This window comes from Amblyraja radiata, chromosome 22 (genome assembly GCF_010909765.2).
Source record: "Amblyraja radiata isolate CabotCenter1 chromosome 22, sAmbRad1.1.pri, whole genome shotgun sequence".
NCBI lineage: Eukaryota > Metazoa > Chordata > Chondrichthyes > Rajiformes > Rajidae > Amblyraja > Amblyraja radiata.
Window position 1 is genome coordinate 25730286 of NC_045977.1, and position 17535 is coordinate 25747820.

The following is a 17535-nucleotide window of genomic DNA, read 5'->3' on the forward strand; positions in this document are numbered from 1 at the left end:
ACAGTGGGTCCTTTTGTGCTCACCCAAAACTCCGAGAGTCGGCAGGGGCTATCTTCAGCAGTTCATCCGGACTGCCGCAGCCTACATTTTTTCTCCTCGAGTTCCAGGAGCAGAATTGGAACCTGCTCTCCTGGCTGTTGATCATAGAAAATCGTCCTGAAACACTGAGACGATTGTTGCAGTGCGGCAAGATTTTTAAGCCACGGCGAACTGGCGGAATTCTGAGTCGAGTGTTCACTTCGTAGCGCCGTCGGTCGGCCAGCCAGCCGGAGCTCCGCCGTCCCAGGCCGCCGGGCGGATCGGGTTGGCGGTTAGCCTGAGGGCGGCGCAGGCGCGATGGTGCCGACGGGAGGAGAGGAGAGGGGGGGGGGCGATTATAACGGGAGCGGAGTGTTGACAAGCGGGGCAACGTGGAGACGACATGAGCTGAACTGAACTGAAGCACCAGGAGCGGATAGGAACGCGGCTCGAGGACCGCATTCATTTATTTTGAACAGTTTACTGTGGAGAGGACCAGACGCAGCTCACATGATTGGGGCATGGAGACAGAGATTACCGAAGGTAGGAGCCATGCAGCGAGCGCTAGCCTACTCGCCCGGCGGCGGCAACAGACTGGGCAGAGAGATTCTCCAGTCCTACAATGTAAATAGCGGGGAGACCTCCGAGCCGAGCTACCCCCGGGGCGCCGCCGCCGCAATCTCTTTACGGACCCTCGTCCACTCCCCGAGACTCCGCTCGCCACCTCCCTCTTGTCACCCACTCACCAGGGTTCCCCTGTGTTCACTCCAAGCCCCACGGTAATCGAACGCCCTCTTTCCCCCCCTTCACCTGTTGCTGGGGCACTCTGCAGTGTAAAGAGTCACATTATTCACATATTTCACGGAGACAATTTTATCCGTTTTGAATAAAGCCGTGTCACTAGCTTATATAACCAACTGTACAGTTTGAATATTATTAGTTTAGTCCATATACTAATTTGTGCAATTTACTTTCTACCACCTTTATAATGATATTTCGACGATAGAGTGGTGAACTGCCCACCACGCTTCGTCTCCGCATTTGTTTATATGCAAGGCGATATTCAGTTTTGTGGAATGTGGTTATTTGTCACTTTTAAAACTTCACCTTTGCATAGAATTGTGGGTAGCAAATTTCCTTTTTTAAACATTTATGCAAGAATAATTTGCATCGTCGTTCGAATATAAGTTAGACAAATAATTTTAATATTTAGTCGTTCGAATTCAAGTTTTAGAAAAATAATTATAAATAATTTTAATCTACATTCTATTTCACCATATTGTTGGGATACGGAGCACATTTTGCTCTCCTCAGTTTTTGAGTGCTGTAATTTCCTGTCGTTACACGTTGCATTGAAGGAGAAATGGTGTTGCTGTTTCTCGTGCCGCAAACTGCCACACGATCAAAGCATCGACTATTTGAACTGTCAACGATGACAGTCTTGTGCAAATGTGAGGAAAGGATGAGATATCTGACTTCGTGATTGTTGCGATTTGGATTCAGATGAGTTTATTGTCATATACACCAGGGAGCAATGAAATTCCTTGTTTGCATAAAGTGCAAAGTAAATTGTAATAATGGATACAACAATAAAATGAATGGCAAATGCAAAACTGCAGAATGGGGCAAAGATTGTGGTGCAAAAGAATACTAAAGTGCAATCATGAAATAACTGAATGAGGCAGCGTTAAGAGTAATAGTACATGGCTGCGCCTCTGGGAAGGAGGAGTAGAAAAGTGATTAGTTCATGAGTCTGATAGCAGTGTGAAAGAAGCTGTTCTGAAGTCTAGACGCTTGGGCTTTCAAGATCCTGTATCTTCTTGCAGAAGATAGAAGGCTTCTGATATGATTGCCTTCATTGGGAAGGGTATTGAGTACACAAGGTTGGACATCATGATGTATCTATACAAGTCGTTGGTGAAACCATACTTGGAATACTGTGTGTAATTCTGGTCATCTAGTTATAGGAAGGATATCATTAAGTTGAAACGCAACAGGGTGTTGCCTGGACTTGAATTACAGAAAGGGGTTGGATAGGCAAGGACTTTTTCCTTTGGGGCATAGGAGGCTGATCTTATTGAGGTGTACACTATCATGAGGGGCATTGATAAAGTGAATGCTTGGTCTCTATTTCTCCAAAATACAGAACTCTAAAAGTAGATGGCACAGGTTTAAGGTGAGAGGGGAAAGATTTAAAAGGGACCTCCGGGGTAAGCCTTTCATTTGTAGGATAGTCGATATCTGGAATAAGATGTCAAAGCTCTAGAAGTGGATCCATTTACAACTTTTAAAATACATTTGGACTGATATATAAAAGATAGATGCAAAATACTGGAGTAACTCAGTGGGACAGGCAGTATCTCTGGAAAGATGGAATGGGTGACGTTTCGGGTCGAGACCCATCTTCAGACTGGATCTGAAACATCATCCATTCCTTCTCTCCAGAGATGCTACCTGTTCTGCTGAGTTACTCCAGCATTTTGTATCTATCTTATGTTTAAACCAGCATCTGCAGTTCCTTCCTACACATTTGGACTGATATATAGATAGGGTTTAGAGGGCTGTGAGCAAAAGGGACAAAATCAGTATGCTATCTTGGCCAACATGGACAAGATGGGCCAAAAGGTTTATTTATGTGCAATGCAACTCTTGTGAGAGAAAAGGAAATGGCAAGATTGGCAGGTGTCCTCGATGATACTTCCAGCTTTCCTCATGCAATGTACCATGAAGATGGACTGGATGGAAGGAAGTGGCGATTCTGTAATGGACTAGGCAGTGTTTACTGTTTTCATGCAAACAAAATGGAATATGGGTATTCAAGTTGACATTTACCAGTGTTTAGCTTGCTTAGAATGTGCCTTTGCAAGTTTGGTCAACACTGATAAATTTACATCTTAACCAATGGAGGTGTCTCTATTTTGGGAGCAGGAACATACTAGGTATCTTGTCCTATTCCAGAGCAGTGAAGTTGAAGACTTTGTTATGTTATGTCTAGGATGCTGAATAGACCTTGAAGAAGATAGCTGTTCCCTTTTTTCTTTTATTCCAGACATAAGGAGTTACAGCATTGTTTCACTGCTTTTTGTAGCAAGCCAGTATGCAAGGATTCTAGGCGGATCATTTTGTCATAGCACTCATTACACTCATTCTATACTTTTCCGAACACTTTTGAGACTTGCTCATGGTTGAGGAGTGACCTCATTGAGGTGTATAGTATCATGAGGGGCATTGATGAAGTGAATGCTTTATTTTTGTTTCTGCAAGATACTTAATTCTAAAACTAGAGGGCACAGGTTTAAGGTGAGAGGGGAAAGATTTATGAGGGACCTCGGGGGTAAGCCTTTCACTTGGAGGGTAGTCGATATCTGGAATAAGATGTCAGAGGTAGCTCATGAAGTGGATACATTTATGACTTTTAAAATACATTTGGACTGATATATAGATAGGGTTTAGAGGACTGTGAGCAAAAAGGACAAATTCAGTATGCTAACTTGGAAGTTGAAGACTTTGTCCTGTTATGTCTCAGATGATGAATAGACCTTGAAGAAGATAGCTATTCCCTTTTATTGCAGATATAAGGAGTCACAGCATTGTTTCACTGCTTTGTATAGCAAGCCAGTATGCAAGGATTCTAGGTGGATCATTTTGTCATAGCATTCAACACTCATTCTATACTTTTCCAAACTCTTTTGAGACTTGTTCATGGTGTTGCTTAACTTTCCAAAGTGTACACTGATTTCTGCTTCCAAGTCAGGATTTTGTGAAACGGCGGAGCCCAGGTAAGTGGACTTTCCAGATGTTGCTAGGCTTTCACTCAAACTTTACAAGGGCAATTATGTTATTGGCCCATGATTACATTCTTTAGGCTGAAACTATTAGGAGCACAAAAGAAGCTATCCATAAAACTTTGAAGTCCTGTCTTTGAATTACTAACAAGTGCCACAGTATTGGCAAAGCAGATTTTGTGATCACAAACATCTTGGGTTTTATTTTCGGTTTTTAGATTAAAGAGTTTACCATTGGACCGGGTCTGAAGATATTCTCCTGATGAGTTACTGAATGAATAGTTGAGTAAAATAGTACAGAAAATCTTAGCAAGAGCACAGCCTTGTTTGGTGTGATCTATTGATCTGCAGAATAATGTAAGGCTTGAGGAGGCTCGGGAGGGTAGCACTTCCTCAAGCTTATTTTCAGGAAATAAAATCATTCGAGCTGACTAGGTCAAAACCTTTGAGGACAAGCATTGCTGTTTATAAGTGTTTTCCTTATCCGTCATGCATTTCTTGTACCAGCCTCTAAAATGAGAACATTGTTGTATTAACAAGTGTCTCGAGTGTTCACAGGGAACCTTTTTTGGCATATAAGCTTTCCAATGAAACCTAGCAAGGATATACCACAGGGGTTATTACAGTTACTCACATTTTATACGGACTACGCCAACATTTTTCATGTCTTGAAAAACCTGCCCTTCACTTTAACACTAAAATATTAGTTTGTGCAGATTGTGGAGGAGATTGTTGCACTCAAAATCACGTTGGGCTTTGCCACATGCACCTGACCTGGATTTATTTTGTTCATGGTCAAATCCTGTCAGTGGCATGAGGTGTTCAAGATTGCTGAGAATAGAATTTCAGACCTTATTTTCATATGAGGAGAATTCTCAAAGGTTCAAATTGTCACGTGTAACATTAAGGTTCAGTGATATTCGTATTACCATACAGCCATGCTAAAAAAAGCAACAAGACACACCACTACATAATTAGCATAAACATCCACCACAGTGGAATCCACATTCTTCACTGGAAGGCAATAAAGTCGAATCGCCTTCCCTCATTTTTCTCCTGCGGTCAGGGCAGTCGAACCATCTGTCGGAGCGGTCAAAGCTCCCGCAGCCCAGCGGTCAAAGCTCCCACGTCGGGGCGAATCAAAGTACCCGCGTTGGGGCGGTCAAAACTCCTGCAGCTTGGAGCTCCCGAAGTCAGTCTCTAACCAGAGACCGCAAGCTCCACGATGTTAAAGTCCGCAGTCCCCTGCGGTTGGAACTCAAAGGTTGATCCCTGGCAAAGGGATCGCCAGCTCATGATGTTAAAGTCCTGCAGGCGCCTGCGGTTGGAGCTCCCGAAGCCTGTCTCCAGCAAGAGACCTCCAGCTCCTCGATGTTAGGCCGCAGTGCGGACGGAAATACGATACGGAAAAAAATTAGCTCTCTGTCGAGTTAAGTGATTTTTAAAAAAGCTTCCCCGACCCCCCCCCCCCCCCCCCCCCCCCCGCCAACCACCCACCCACCCCCCACATAAAACAGGCTAAAGAACACTAACAATATACATTTAACATACTAAAGAAACAACAGAGAAGGAAGGGACAGACTGTTGGCCAATACAATTCTAAGTATTATTCTGCACATTAAACTATCTGCTTATTGTACCGATCTTCCCACTGGTCGTTTGCTTTTCATCTTGATCAGCATTTTCTTTACCCAATTATTCTCTCTGTTCTCTCCATCTTTCCTCTGCAATTCAGTACATGCCTTTGTTTTCATTTCAATTTTTCAGCAACAGAATTATATTTCTTTTTGAACAGACAGATTTATTTTACCTTTGATAGCTGATCTTCTTTGCATAGAATGAGTTGAGAATTTTTAAATAGTCTAATCATTTCATCGTGATTCAAGTGTCACCAAGAGTACAAGATCCTTTGATAGGTGGCTTCTCTGAACTGAACTAATTTCTGCTTTGTAGTTTAAGAAATAATAGAATCTCTGAGAGAGTTTTGACAAATTGAGGTGAGAACTTTCCAGTTAGAGTCATCATACATTTATCTGCAGCTCTTGTACAATTTCCTAGGAAGCAGTGAATGATTAGTGTTTCAACTGGCATCCTGACTGGAACACAAAGTTGCACCATGGATGGGTTGTAGGTTGGTTACAATCAATGGAAGGAGCTGCAGATTACAGTGAAGATATGCACACAAAATGCTGGAGTAACTCAGCACCACTTGGGCACACAGTTCTACAACACTTTCCTCATTTATCCCCTCAGCCCTACCATTTATTGTGCAATTCTTGCCCTAAAAAAACAAATGCAACACCTTCCCAAATGCACCACCGCATTTACCTGCATTAAATTTCATCTGCCATTCCTCAGCCCATTGGCCCAGTTGATCAAGATCCTGATCTAATCTGAGAAAACCTTCTGTGCTGTCCACTAAATCACTAATTTTAGTGTTGTCAACAAACTTACTAATCATGCCACCTACATTCTCATCTAAACTTATTATTAATAATGAACAGCAATGGATCAGGCTCTGATCCCTGTGGCATGCCACTTGTCACAGGACTTCAGTTTGAAAAGCAACCTTCTACTAACATCCTCTTGTCTCTCGTAATCCACTCCAATATCTTATCCACCACAGATGTTTGGTTCACTTGTCTGTGGTTCCCAGGCTTGTACATGCCGACCATGATGTCTAAGATAGGGGGGAGTTTGAAGGAAATGTGCAAGATAACATTTTTCTTGGAAGGTGTTGCCAGTAGGAAGGGGCTATGGTGAAGCAGATACGTTGGCAATTTAGGGCAGGCACGTGAACATGGAGGAATTTGAGGAAAATGGACCATGTGCAGACAGATAGAATTAGTTTAATTTAGCAATATTGTCTGCACAGACATGGTAGGCCGAAGGTTATGTGGATAGGCAGTGGTGAGACCTTGAAGGATTTTTTATTCATTGTTGCAGGATGTGGGCTTAAAATGCAAGGTCAGCTTTTATTGCCCCAAAGTGTTGAGTTGCATTGCCTTCAGCTGCTTATTAAGTCTCTGGAGTGAGGATACTCCCACAGTGGCTGGCTGAAGAGTTCCAGGGTTTAGACTTTGTGTGTCAATGAAGGGACCCCAGTCAGGCTGGTATCTCACTTGGGGAATCTGTGGGTATCCATGCACCTTGCAGCCTTTAACCTTCTAGGTTGTAGAAATTGTGGGTTTGGACATTGCTGCCAAGGAAATCTTGAACATAAGCTGCATGGCATTTTGAAGATCTTTCCCTCTGCAGTCACCATACACCAGTGGTAGGAGTGAAAGTTTTAAAATAATGTATGAAGTGGCAATGTTTGAAAACAAGCAGGCTGCTTTGTCCTGGAATATCAAACTTAAAATGCATTGAAACTACACCCATCAAGGGATCTATCGCAGTCGCTGCCTCAAAAAGGTAGCCTACATTATCAAGGACCCACACCATCCTGGCCACGCACACATCTCTCCGCTTCCATCGGGCAGAAGATACAGCAGCCTGAAATCTGTTACATCCAGGTTCAGGAACAGCTACTTCCCCACAGCCATCAGGCTATTAAACTCGCCAACAAACAGACTCTGAACTGTAACAGCCTATTGCACTTTATCTGCTTATTTATGTGTATATTGAACTGAACTGTTCTGTATTTTTGCTTACAATACTCTGTTGTGCTGCAGCAAGCAAGAATTTTATTGTCCTATCTGGGACACATGACAATAAACTCTCTTGACTTGAAGGTAAGTAGAGAGTCTTTTGTTACATTCTTGACCTGTGCCTTGTGAATGGTGTAAGGGCTATGGTAAGGTGCAGTTATGTTTCAGCTCTGTGGTGGCTTCTCAAGATGTTTGGGAGGGACTTAGCAATATTAATACTGTTGAATATGACAGCAGTGACTTGATAAGTCACTGCTAGGAAAAGGGGAGATGCAGCGAGACCTGGGTGTCATGGTACACCAGTCATTGAAAGTAGGCATGCAGGTGCAGCAGGCAGTGAAGAAAGCGAATGGTATGTTAGCTTTCATAGCAAAAGGATTTGAGTATAGGAGCAGGGAGGTTCTACTGCAGTTGTACAGGGTATGGTGAGACCACACCTGGAGTATTGCGTACAGTTTTGGTCTCCAAATCTGAGGAAGGGCATTATTGCCATAGAGGGAGTGCAGAGAAAGTTCACCAGACTGATTCCTGGGATGTCAGGACTGTCTTATGAAGAAAGACTGGATAGACTTGGTTTATACTCTCTAGAATTTAGGAGATTGAGAGGGGATCTTATAGAAACTTACAAAATTCTTAAAGGGTTTGACAGGCTAGATGCAGGAAGATTGCTCCCGATGTTGGGGAAGTCCAGGACAAGGGGTCACAGCTTAAGGATAAGGGGGAAATCCTTTAAAACCGAGATGAGAAGAACTTTTTTCACACAGAGAGTGGTGAATCTCTGGAACTCTCTGCCACAGAGGGTAGTCGAGGCCAGTTCATTGGCTATATTTAAGAGGGAGTTAGATGTGGCCCTTGTGGCTAAGGGGATCAGAGGGTATGGAGAGAAGGCAGGTACGGGATACTGAGTTGGATGATCAGCCATGATCATATTGAATGGCGGTGCAGGCTCGAAGGGCCGAATGGCCTACTCCTGCACCTAATTTCTATGTTTCTATGTTTCTATAATGTTAATACAGTAAACCATAATTTTAACTGACCTCTTTATAATGAATTCAGTTATAACGAACCAAATCATTTAAAATCAAGTTTGTATTTATTACGGAACACCACTAGGTGGGTGGAGTGAATGGTGTTTCTGGATCATTTTATTTGGTTTAGTTTAGAGATACAGCGTGGAAACGCCAAGCCTGTGCCGATCAAACATCACCCATAGACTAGTTCTATCTTGCCCACTTGAGACAATCCACAGTGGTTTATCCGTTCCTCTCACGTTGGACATTGTGACAACGTGGGTTTCCCTCGAGCGCTGCCCCCCTCCCACTCCACTGCAAAGATGTGTAAGTCTGCAGCCCAAGTGAACCTTCCAAACCGCTGGCAGAGGCACCACCCCACAGTGCCAGAGTCCCCGAGTGCCCCTCGCAACGCTCTTTCCCCGGGTGCCCACCAGCTCCACTTCACATACTAGGAATAACTGTGTGTAGGATAGAACCCGTTCACCTGAGCACACAGAAGAAATCCACGTGGCCACAGGGAGTACCCTGGGTCAGGATCGAATCCGGGTCTCCAGCGCCACCAGCGACCCACAGAAGCTGCACGTCTTCGCAAAGTGGGAGGAAACCTGAGCACCCTGAGGAAACCCATGGTGTCACAGGGAGCATCTGAGGCAAGGATCGAACTCTGGTCTCTGGTGGCAACTTTACCGCGGCACCACTGTGCCGTCCCAAGACATTGTGTATTGTGTATTGTGTATCCTTATTGGTTTGTTGGGGTTGTTTTCCAATAGTATTGCACATAGTAACCCCCTTATTCGGTTACAGCGGATAACCTGTAATAACGGACACTGTCTCCCCCATGTAGTCTGTTATAGCGAGGGTTTACTGTATTGTTGAATGTCAAGGAAAGGTGGTTACCCTGTTTCCTCTGAGGTGATCGTGGCTGGCATTGAATTTGTTTCATGAAGCCCATTCTGAATGTTATTGTCAATGGATTTTAATAAGAGGAAGAGATTTCTGCAAGGATATTTATTGATCGCAATGTAAAGATGTAATTCGACAGTTTCCATGAACGCGTTATGAATATGAGAATCATCTTTGCTGTGTTCATTGAAATGACCTCTAGAATTTAGTTTGGTTGCTTTATGCCCGCTTGTAAATCAAATAAAGTTACAAATGGTTTGACTTATTTAAAAATCTCAAGCTTGCATTAGCTATGCAGCTCTGGGAATGTTTAACAATGTGAAGTTCTGCAATGAACCAATCCATTATGGTTTGCAATTGTAAGATTAATTTGTGCCTGTATAGCTTTGGCCATTTACGCATTGCAGGTGGGTTTAATGGTGTTCCTGGAAAATAATGTATTTAACAGTGCATCCAAGAGTCAAGAATGTTTAATTGTCATATAGAAACATTGTAAATATGTGCAAAAGTAGGCCATTCGGCCCTTCGAACCAGCACCGCCATTCAATATGATCATGGCCGATCATCCAAAATCAGTACCCCGTTCCGGCTTTTTCCCCCATATCCCTTAATTCTGTTAGTCCGAAGAGCTAAATCTAACTCTCTCTTGAAAACATCCAGTGAATTGGCCTCCACTGCCTTCTGCGGCAGAGAATTCCACAGATTCGCAACACTCTGGGTGAAAAAGTTTTTCCTCATCTCAGTCCTAAATGGCCCACCCCTTATTCTTAAACTGTGACCCCTGGTTCTGGACTGCCCCAACATCGGAAACATTTTTCCTGCATCTACCCTGTCCAACCCGCTAAGAATTATGTACAGATAACTGAACAATGACATGTTTATTTGCTGCAGCTTTACAGACCCATTAATGCAATAATGCACAAATAAATATGCAGTAATCAGTAATACAATAAGTTAATCAGTAATACTGAGTAACCAGACCATACTACTGCAAACCAAAGTATGCAGTGCAACCAAAATAAGGTCCCTCGGCGTTACACAAAATCAAAATGTTTCCAAATGTTTATGGTCGCGAGCAGCCTGTAGCACCTCTTGCATTGGCTTGCTGAAGGATTTCAAATTCTACTGTGCCTGAGACTCTAGCATCACATGGGGGTTCTCTCTGCAGTATCCTTCTGAGGAAGTGAGTTGGGGAGAGTAAGCTAGAAATTGAAGTATTGCCAGAAGTGGCTAGGGCATAGGGAAGTATAAGGATAGATTGATCGGATTATTGAGTGGAGAGTGACAAGGAAGACATTGTTAAAGGCTAACAATTCACAAGAAGGCACCATTTTAGAAATATGGATGCTTTGAACTTTCTGGCAGCAGTGCAGGTAATGTGAAAAGTATTAAATTAATGCAACAGTGAATATTTGAGTTTGCTTGGATGCTTTGTGGGAAATAAATGTATGCAAATGGCACCAAATGAGAATTATTCATTAGGAACTGCAGATGCTCGTTTACAAAAGTAGAAATGGATGGGTGACGTTTCGGGTTGGGAAACTGATTGTCCGGTGCAGGGGGGACAAAAACTGGAAATAAGGAAGGGCAGGACAAAGCTTGGCATGTAATAGATGATACAGGTGGTGGTTTTTTTTGATGGGCAGATGGTTGGACAAAGACCAGAGATGAATAGATATAAAGTGTGAAATAAAAGGATTGAAGTGTTGCAAATTATGAAGCTAAAGGAAGGAATGAAGGTGGAATGAGAGGGGAGAAATGAGTGTGTGTCCAGGTGGGGCCCGGGAAATGGGGGTGTAGCTAGGGTTAAAATGGGGAAAGAAAAGGTGCTTTATATGGGAGAAGAAGAGTGTGGGTCGTGTAGTTACCTGAAAATGGAGAATTCAATATTAATACCATTGGGTTGTAAGCTACCTAAGCAGATGGTGAGGTGTTGTTCCTCCAGTTTGCGTATCGCCTCACTCTGGCAATGGAGGATGCCCAGAACAGAAAGGTTCGTATGAGAATGGGAAGAGGAGCTAAAATGGTCGGCAACAGGAAGATCTAGTAAGCCTTCCAATAAGAGTTTTTGGGATACTTAAGATTGTAATTGGATCTCTTTTCTTTCACCCTCCTCTGTCACTCACTTTGGAATATACTTTCTTTTTATATCCATACATTATTTTGTTTTATAACTCCAGGTGACGTGCCTCCCTATTACCGAGAAGTATATGATGCAATTTGCTGTAAGCTGGAAGACCGAGTGCAGGGAAGTGTCTTTCACAAACTGTTGAATAGAACCAAGCTGCCACCCATTACACAGAACCAGGTAATAATGCAATCTCCTAGCATGCATTGACATGCATCTGATCTGTAAAGCATGTTGGATATAGTAATAGAAGGTACACAAAAATGCTGGAGAAACTCAGCGGGTGCAGCAGCATCTATGGAGCGAAGGAGATAGGTAACTTTTCGGGCCGAAACCCTTCTTCAGACCGTTACCTATCTCCTTCACTCCATAGATGCTGCTGCACCCGCTGAGTTTCTCCAGCATTTTTGTGTACCTTCAATTTTCCAGCATCTGCAGTTCCTTCTTGAACACTTTGGATATAGTAATTATTGGAGGGCCTTACTGAATGGTTAATGGATGCATGTGATTGTTAAATGTTGGAGAATTACTAATTGGCATGAATTGTACATTGGACACTGGTGAATTAATTTACAGAACTGTTATCTCATTTACTTGGTGGATGTTAATCCATTAATACCACAAAACACATCTAATTCACTTTTCTTAGATGGGACAATTGCATCATATACATTTTTCAGTGCACTAGGTAAGTTTCAAGGAGCATGGGGAAACAACCAGATAGGTTTTGAGGGAGAGTGAGAAACAGAACCTGATGAGTAGAAAGTGAGATATACACAAAATGTTGGAGTAACTCAGCGGGACAGGCAGCATCTCTGGATAGAAGAAATGGGTGATGTTTCTTCAGAAGGGAGCCAGAGCCCTGGTGAGCCAGATGTGTACTAATGGACTTTCCAAATGTGTGATTATCAGTGTTTTATAAAAATAATGATTAATATATATTAACGATTGATATGTATTAATGATTAATATATATTAATGATTTAGACAAATGTAACATCTCCAAGTTTGCGGATGACACAAAGCTGGCTGGCAGTGTGAGCTATGAGGAGGATACTATGAGGCTGCAGGGTGACTTGGATAGGTTGGGTCAGTGGACAGATGCATGGCAGATGCAGTATAATGTGGATACATTTTGGAGGCAAGAAGAAAAAGGCAGATTATTATCTGAATAGTGTCAGATTAGGAAAAGGGGCGTGCAACGAGATCTGGGTATCCTTGCACATCAGTCACTGAAAGTAAGCATGCAGACAGTGAAGAAAGCAAATGACATGTTGGCCTTCGTAGCAAGAGGATTTGAGTGTAGGAGCAAGGAGGTCCTACTACAATTGTACAGGGCCCTGATGAAACCGCACCTGGAGTATTGTGTGCAGTTTTGGTCTCCTAAATTGAAGAAGGACATTCTTGCTATTGAGGGAAAACAACGTAGGTTCACCAGGTTAATTCCCAGGATGGCAGGACCAACATATGATGAAAGAATGGATCGACAAGGTTTATATTCACTGGAATTTAGAAGGATGAGAAGGGATCGTATAGAAACCTATAAAGTTCTTAAGGAATTGGACAGGCTAGATGTAGGAAAAATATTCCCCATGTTGGGGGAGTCTAGAACTAGGGGTCACAGTTTAAGAATAAGGGGTAGGTCATTTCGGACTGAGATGAGGAAAAACTTTTTCAGCCAGAGAGTTATGAATCTGAGGAATTCTCTGCCACAGAAGGCAGTGGAGGCCAATTCACTGGATGTGTTAAAGAGAGAGTTAGATATAATTCATTGGGCTAACGGAATCAAGGGATATGGGGAGAAAGCAGGACGGGGTACTGATTCTGGATGATCAGCCATGATTGCTCGAAGGGGGTGGGGGGAGTAGGTGATGGATAAATTCAATAATAATCATCTAAAAGATATTAAATTTAAAAAGTAGCGAAGTCCTGGGGAGCATGTAGGGGATCGTGACCAATTGGCAGCCATGGACTGTGGCATTTTTCTTTGTTGTATCATTCAATCAAATATAGCCAAAGTACATGAGCGATCCTGAAGTATTGAAAGGTTTATATATATGCAAGTAAAATATTCACCTGCGAATTTTGGATTCTAAGTCAGTGTTGTTGAATTATTTGCATTGGTTATACTGGAGAGGGACGAGAAGCTGTAAAATGAATTATTGCTTGACCGTTCCACTTCGCCCCCATCATTATAACATTATTACTTTATGTCTAACTCAACAGGGACGATGCTTGAACCTGGAATCTCGCTGCTTTTTGTGGCAGATCTACGGATTGTTTAGACTGCTTGGTCTGTTAAATCTGTATTACAAATGTAAAAAGCTGGTGTTAGGAGGGAGGGAGTGGCAATATAGTCATTAAGCCCCTATGTACTTTAAGACGATTCCCAAGCACTAAGCAGCCAGTAAATGCTTTATGAAACTTAATTTTGTATTAGTTATTATTGTGTTTTATACATAGATCTCTCAAACAAATTAATTTACCTGACGGGGATAATTCACTGATACTGTCCCACAAATTGGAAGATTTTCATTGCCCACTTAAACTGTTTTACTTATTTTGTTTCCATGTGCTGTGGTTCCAGATTGCTGAACTTGTGGAATCGTCAAAGGAAGAGCCTCTCTCAAGGTCTGCTCTGTACAAAGGTCTGATGTTGATTGCCCTGGCTCAGCAGGGGAAGCAGCCTTCGGCCAAACTGCTGGAGAATATTGCTCAAGGTAAATTGAGTTTATCCCCAGTGCAAAGCTTTAAGGTCAATCAGTTCAATGTTGTGCTTTTGACTTTCTCGAACTAAGCTAATTCTTAAAATGATGGTGTTACTGGGGAAGCCAGCAATTATTGCCCATCTCCAGTTGCCTCTATGAACATGCCACCTTCTTAAGTAGCTGCAGTCCTTGCAGTGAATGTGTCAGTAAGATTCCAGAGTAATGGTAGAGAGGATGACAACTTTAGGTTTCAAGGTTACAGTTTACTGAGCATACCCATCTAACTTTATGCTTTTCTTTTCTGTCCATGGCCACTTTATTGTTCCATGTGTTCAATGCCCTCCATGTTTAATTTAGAATGTCCTGCAGAGTTCAGGGCTGGGTCATGGTATCCAGATAATGTCCAATATGGTACTAATTAGTAGAAGATGTGCAAGAGCAGGATAAACACTGTAATCCTCAGTAGTTTATCTGGGAATCACAATTTCTGCTGTAAAACAAATTTGTAGCTCACCCCTGTTTGATACTTCTGAAATATTTTATGATGTCAGGAAGAGACATTTACAGAACTGTAGGGAAATTCTAGGGACGTGCGGTAAATCCTCTTGCCCTTTCCAAAAGCTGGTAAAAGGCCAATGGGTCTCCTATACTGTTTATAATTCTAATCCACACATCTTCAAGTGTCAGGTTGTATGAGATGGGTAATTAGAATCTATGGGAGCACTGTGTGTGATTTAAAAACAAATAGGCACATTGTTTAAATGGTTTCTTATATAATGAAACCTGTTCTTACAATGCATCCCTCTGGCCCACAAAGATCAGTAGTTCAAAGTATTTGATGTTCTGAAATGAGTCCATGAATAAAAGTGTAGAAATGAAGCTTTGTTAGTGTCCTAGACAATTCCCACAATGGCAGCTGGGGAATTTCAATTCTGTTAAATATTTTTAGTTTAGTTTAGAGATACAACACGGAAACAGGCCCTTCGGCCCACCGGATCCGCGCTGATCAGCGATCCCCGCACACTTACACTATCCTACACGCACATGGGACAATTTACAATTATACCAAGCCAATTAACCTACAAACCTGCACGTCTATGGAATGTGGGAGGAAACAGGAGATCCCAGAGAAAACCCATGCAAGTCACAGGGAGAACGTTCAAACTCCGTACAGGCAAGCACCCGTAGTCATGAGTGAATCCGGGTCTCTGGCACTGGAATATGTCTGGAATAAAAACAAATATCTGTAATAGTGACTATAACTGGTAATGTAATGCCCTTTGGGGGAAGAAATCTGTGATTCTTTCCTGGTCTGGTTTATATCTGATTCTGAACATAGTAATTTGGTTAGTACTTAACTAATTTTGTCCTTGGATATTCAGATCAATGCAATAAGAGATGGGAATAAATGTTGGTTTAATGCCCACTTCTTGTGAATTTTTTTTTAAAAGTGATGATTCCGGCTGTCGTTGCTACGTTTTGCTTCAGCACCCCTTGGGACCAAAGTGGGCCCAACCGGTTGAATATATTTTGAGTAATTGTACTTTGTGCCTTCATTAGGAATAAACCGGAGGAAGCATATCTATGGTGTTTAATAATTGCAGGAAATAAAGTTAAAAGGAAATTGGTTGAGTTCTATCTATTTACTTTGTCCCAAGAAGTTTATGTTTAAAGACTAATAATTACTGAGAAACTATGCCAACCAAGGTTCCTCATCTACACTAGTCTTAACTATCTGTGTTTGGCCCATGTCCCTCTAAATGTTTTCTATCCGTGTATCTGTCCTAATGTCTTTTAAAACGTTTGTACTCGTCTCCGTTCTAAATGGTTTACCTCTTATTCTTAAACTGTGGCCCCTGGTTCTGGACTCCCCCAACATCGGGAACAGGTTTCCTACTTCTATCGTGTATAACCCCTTAATAATTTTATATGTTTTTATAAGATCCTCTCTCATCCTTCTGAATTGCAGTGAATACAAGCCCAATCGCTCCATTCTTTCATCATATGACAGTTCCGCTATCCCGGGAATTAACCTGGTGAATCTACGCTGCACTCCCTCAATAGCAAAAATGTCTTCCTCAAGTTAGGAGACCCAAACTGCAGACAATACTCCAGGTGTGGTCTCACCAGGGCCATGTACAACTGCAGAAATACCTCTTTGCTCCTATAGTCAACTCCTCTCATTATGAAGGCCAACATGCCATTAGCTTTCTTTCCTGCCTGCTGTACCTGCATGCTTATTTTCAGTGACTGATGTACGAGGACACCCAGGTCTCGTTGTACTTCCCACTTGTACTGGAATATCATTTCTGTTTCTCATGCCCCATAATAACCCATGCAAAGGACTGTATTGCCAACAATGAAGTACTTATTACCGTACTGCAATTGATGGCTTGTATTGTGCCTTTGGAGTGGAATCTGAGCCTTTCATCATCTGGGCCTGAGGCCCAAACACTAGGTTGTAGCAGGCACATATAACTGAAAACATGTAGAAAGAAGAGAAAGTTTATAATGGATAATTGCAAAGAATACAGTACCTGATAGAGGGAATAAATAGTCTTTAATCTAGGTTGTGTTATTGGTGTCCAGCAGGTTAATGGGATGCATACCAAAAGTTCTAAACAAGAGTAAGACCATGGGTGATTGGGATTTCCAGTATTGCTTCATAACGAGCTACTTTTTCCCAAGAGTATCCAAAGCCTCAATTGGGTGACGTGAGTGGGCTGGAGTCGCTCCGGATGCAGGCTAGGGGGAATCCCATTCTTCTCACATGGACTCTGCAAGACCTTTTACACATCGACATGGTGCAGGTGGAACTAATTCCGGAGAAGAAGGGTCTATTCCTAAAACACGTGGAATATGAGGTTTCCAGTCAGGTGAGTTCGGCCAAGGCTTTGATCCATCATTGGCCAACCATTGGTGTTCCAAGATGTTTTTGGGTTTATTCTTCCACATTTCTCAACCTTCAACTCCAGTACTTGCTAACATACATTGGGTCTTGGTTCCACAAAGACTTCATTTCAATATTTGAGCTCTTACGTTTATATCCCTCCCTATATTTGACACTTTCTTTGAAACTATATCTGTAATTCCCTCTGGTTCTTACAGACAAACCTTTTTGCAGTTTTCCAACTCTGATTTCTGGTTTCTGGTCATCAACTTGAAGCATTATCTCTCTTTCTCTCCCGCTCACTCTCTCACTCTTCAGATGCTGCCTGCTTGTTGAATATTTTAACATTTTAATAATAATAATAATAATAAATTTTATTTATGGGCGCCTTTCAAGAGTCTCAAGGACACCTTACAAAGATTTAGCAAGTATAGGAAAAA

At 42.2% G+C, this 17535-nt stretch overlaps 2 protein-coding genes across 5 annotated transcripts in view; one reads left to right on the top strand and one right to left on the bottom strand.

Moving 5' to 3' along the window:
• Positions 1-959, bottom strand: part of iqce (IQ motif containing E) — a 54143-nt gene extending 53184 nt beyond the window's left edge. For 3 of the 4 annotated variants that reach the window (XR_004415349.1, XM_033040785.1, XM_033040786.1), the window contains exon 1: positions 24-348. The gene's annotated coding sequence lies outside the window, so the exon portion shown is untranslated. Of the gene's footprint in view, positions 1-23; positions 349-764 lie in introns of those variants that run through there. The other variant, XM_033040787.1, reaches the window with a different exon arrangement.
• Positions 360-17535, top strand: part of snx8 (sorting nexin 8) — a 36683-nt gene continuing 19507 nt past the window's right edge. The window contains exons 1-4 of the mRNA XM_033040798.1: positions 360-561; positions 11550-11677; positions 14085-14217; positions 16894-17081. Coding sequence (XP_032896689.1) covers positions 540-561; positions 11550-11677; positions 14085-14217; positions 16894-17081 — 471 coding nt within the window. The 5' untranslated portion in view covers positions 360-539. The remainder of the gene's footprint in view (positions 562-11549; positions 11678-14084; positions 14218-16893; positions 17082-17535) is intronic.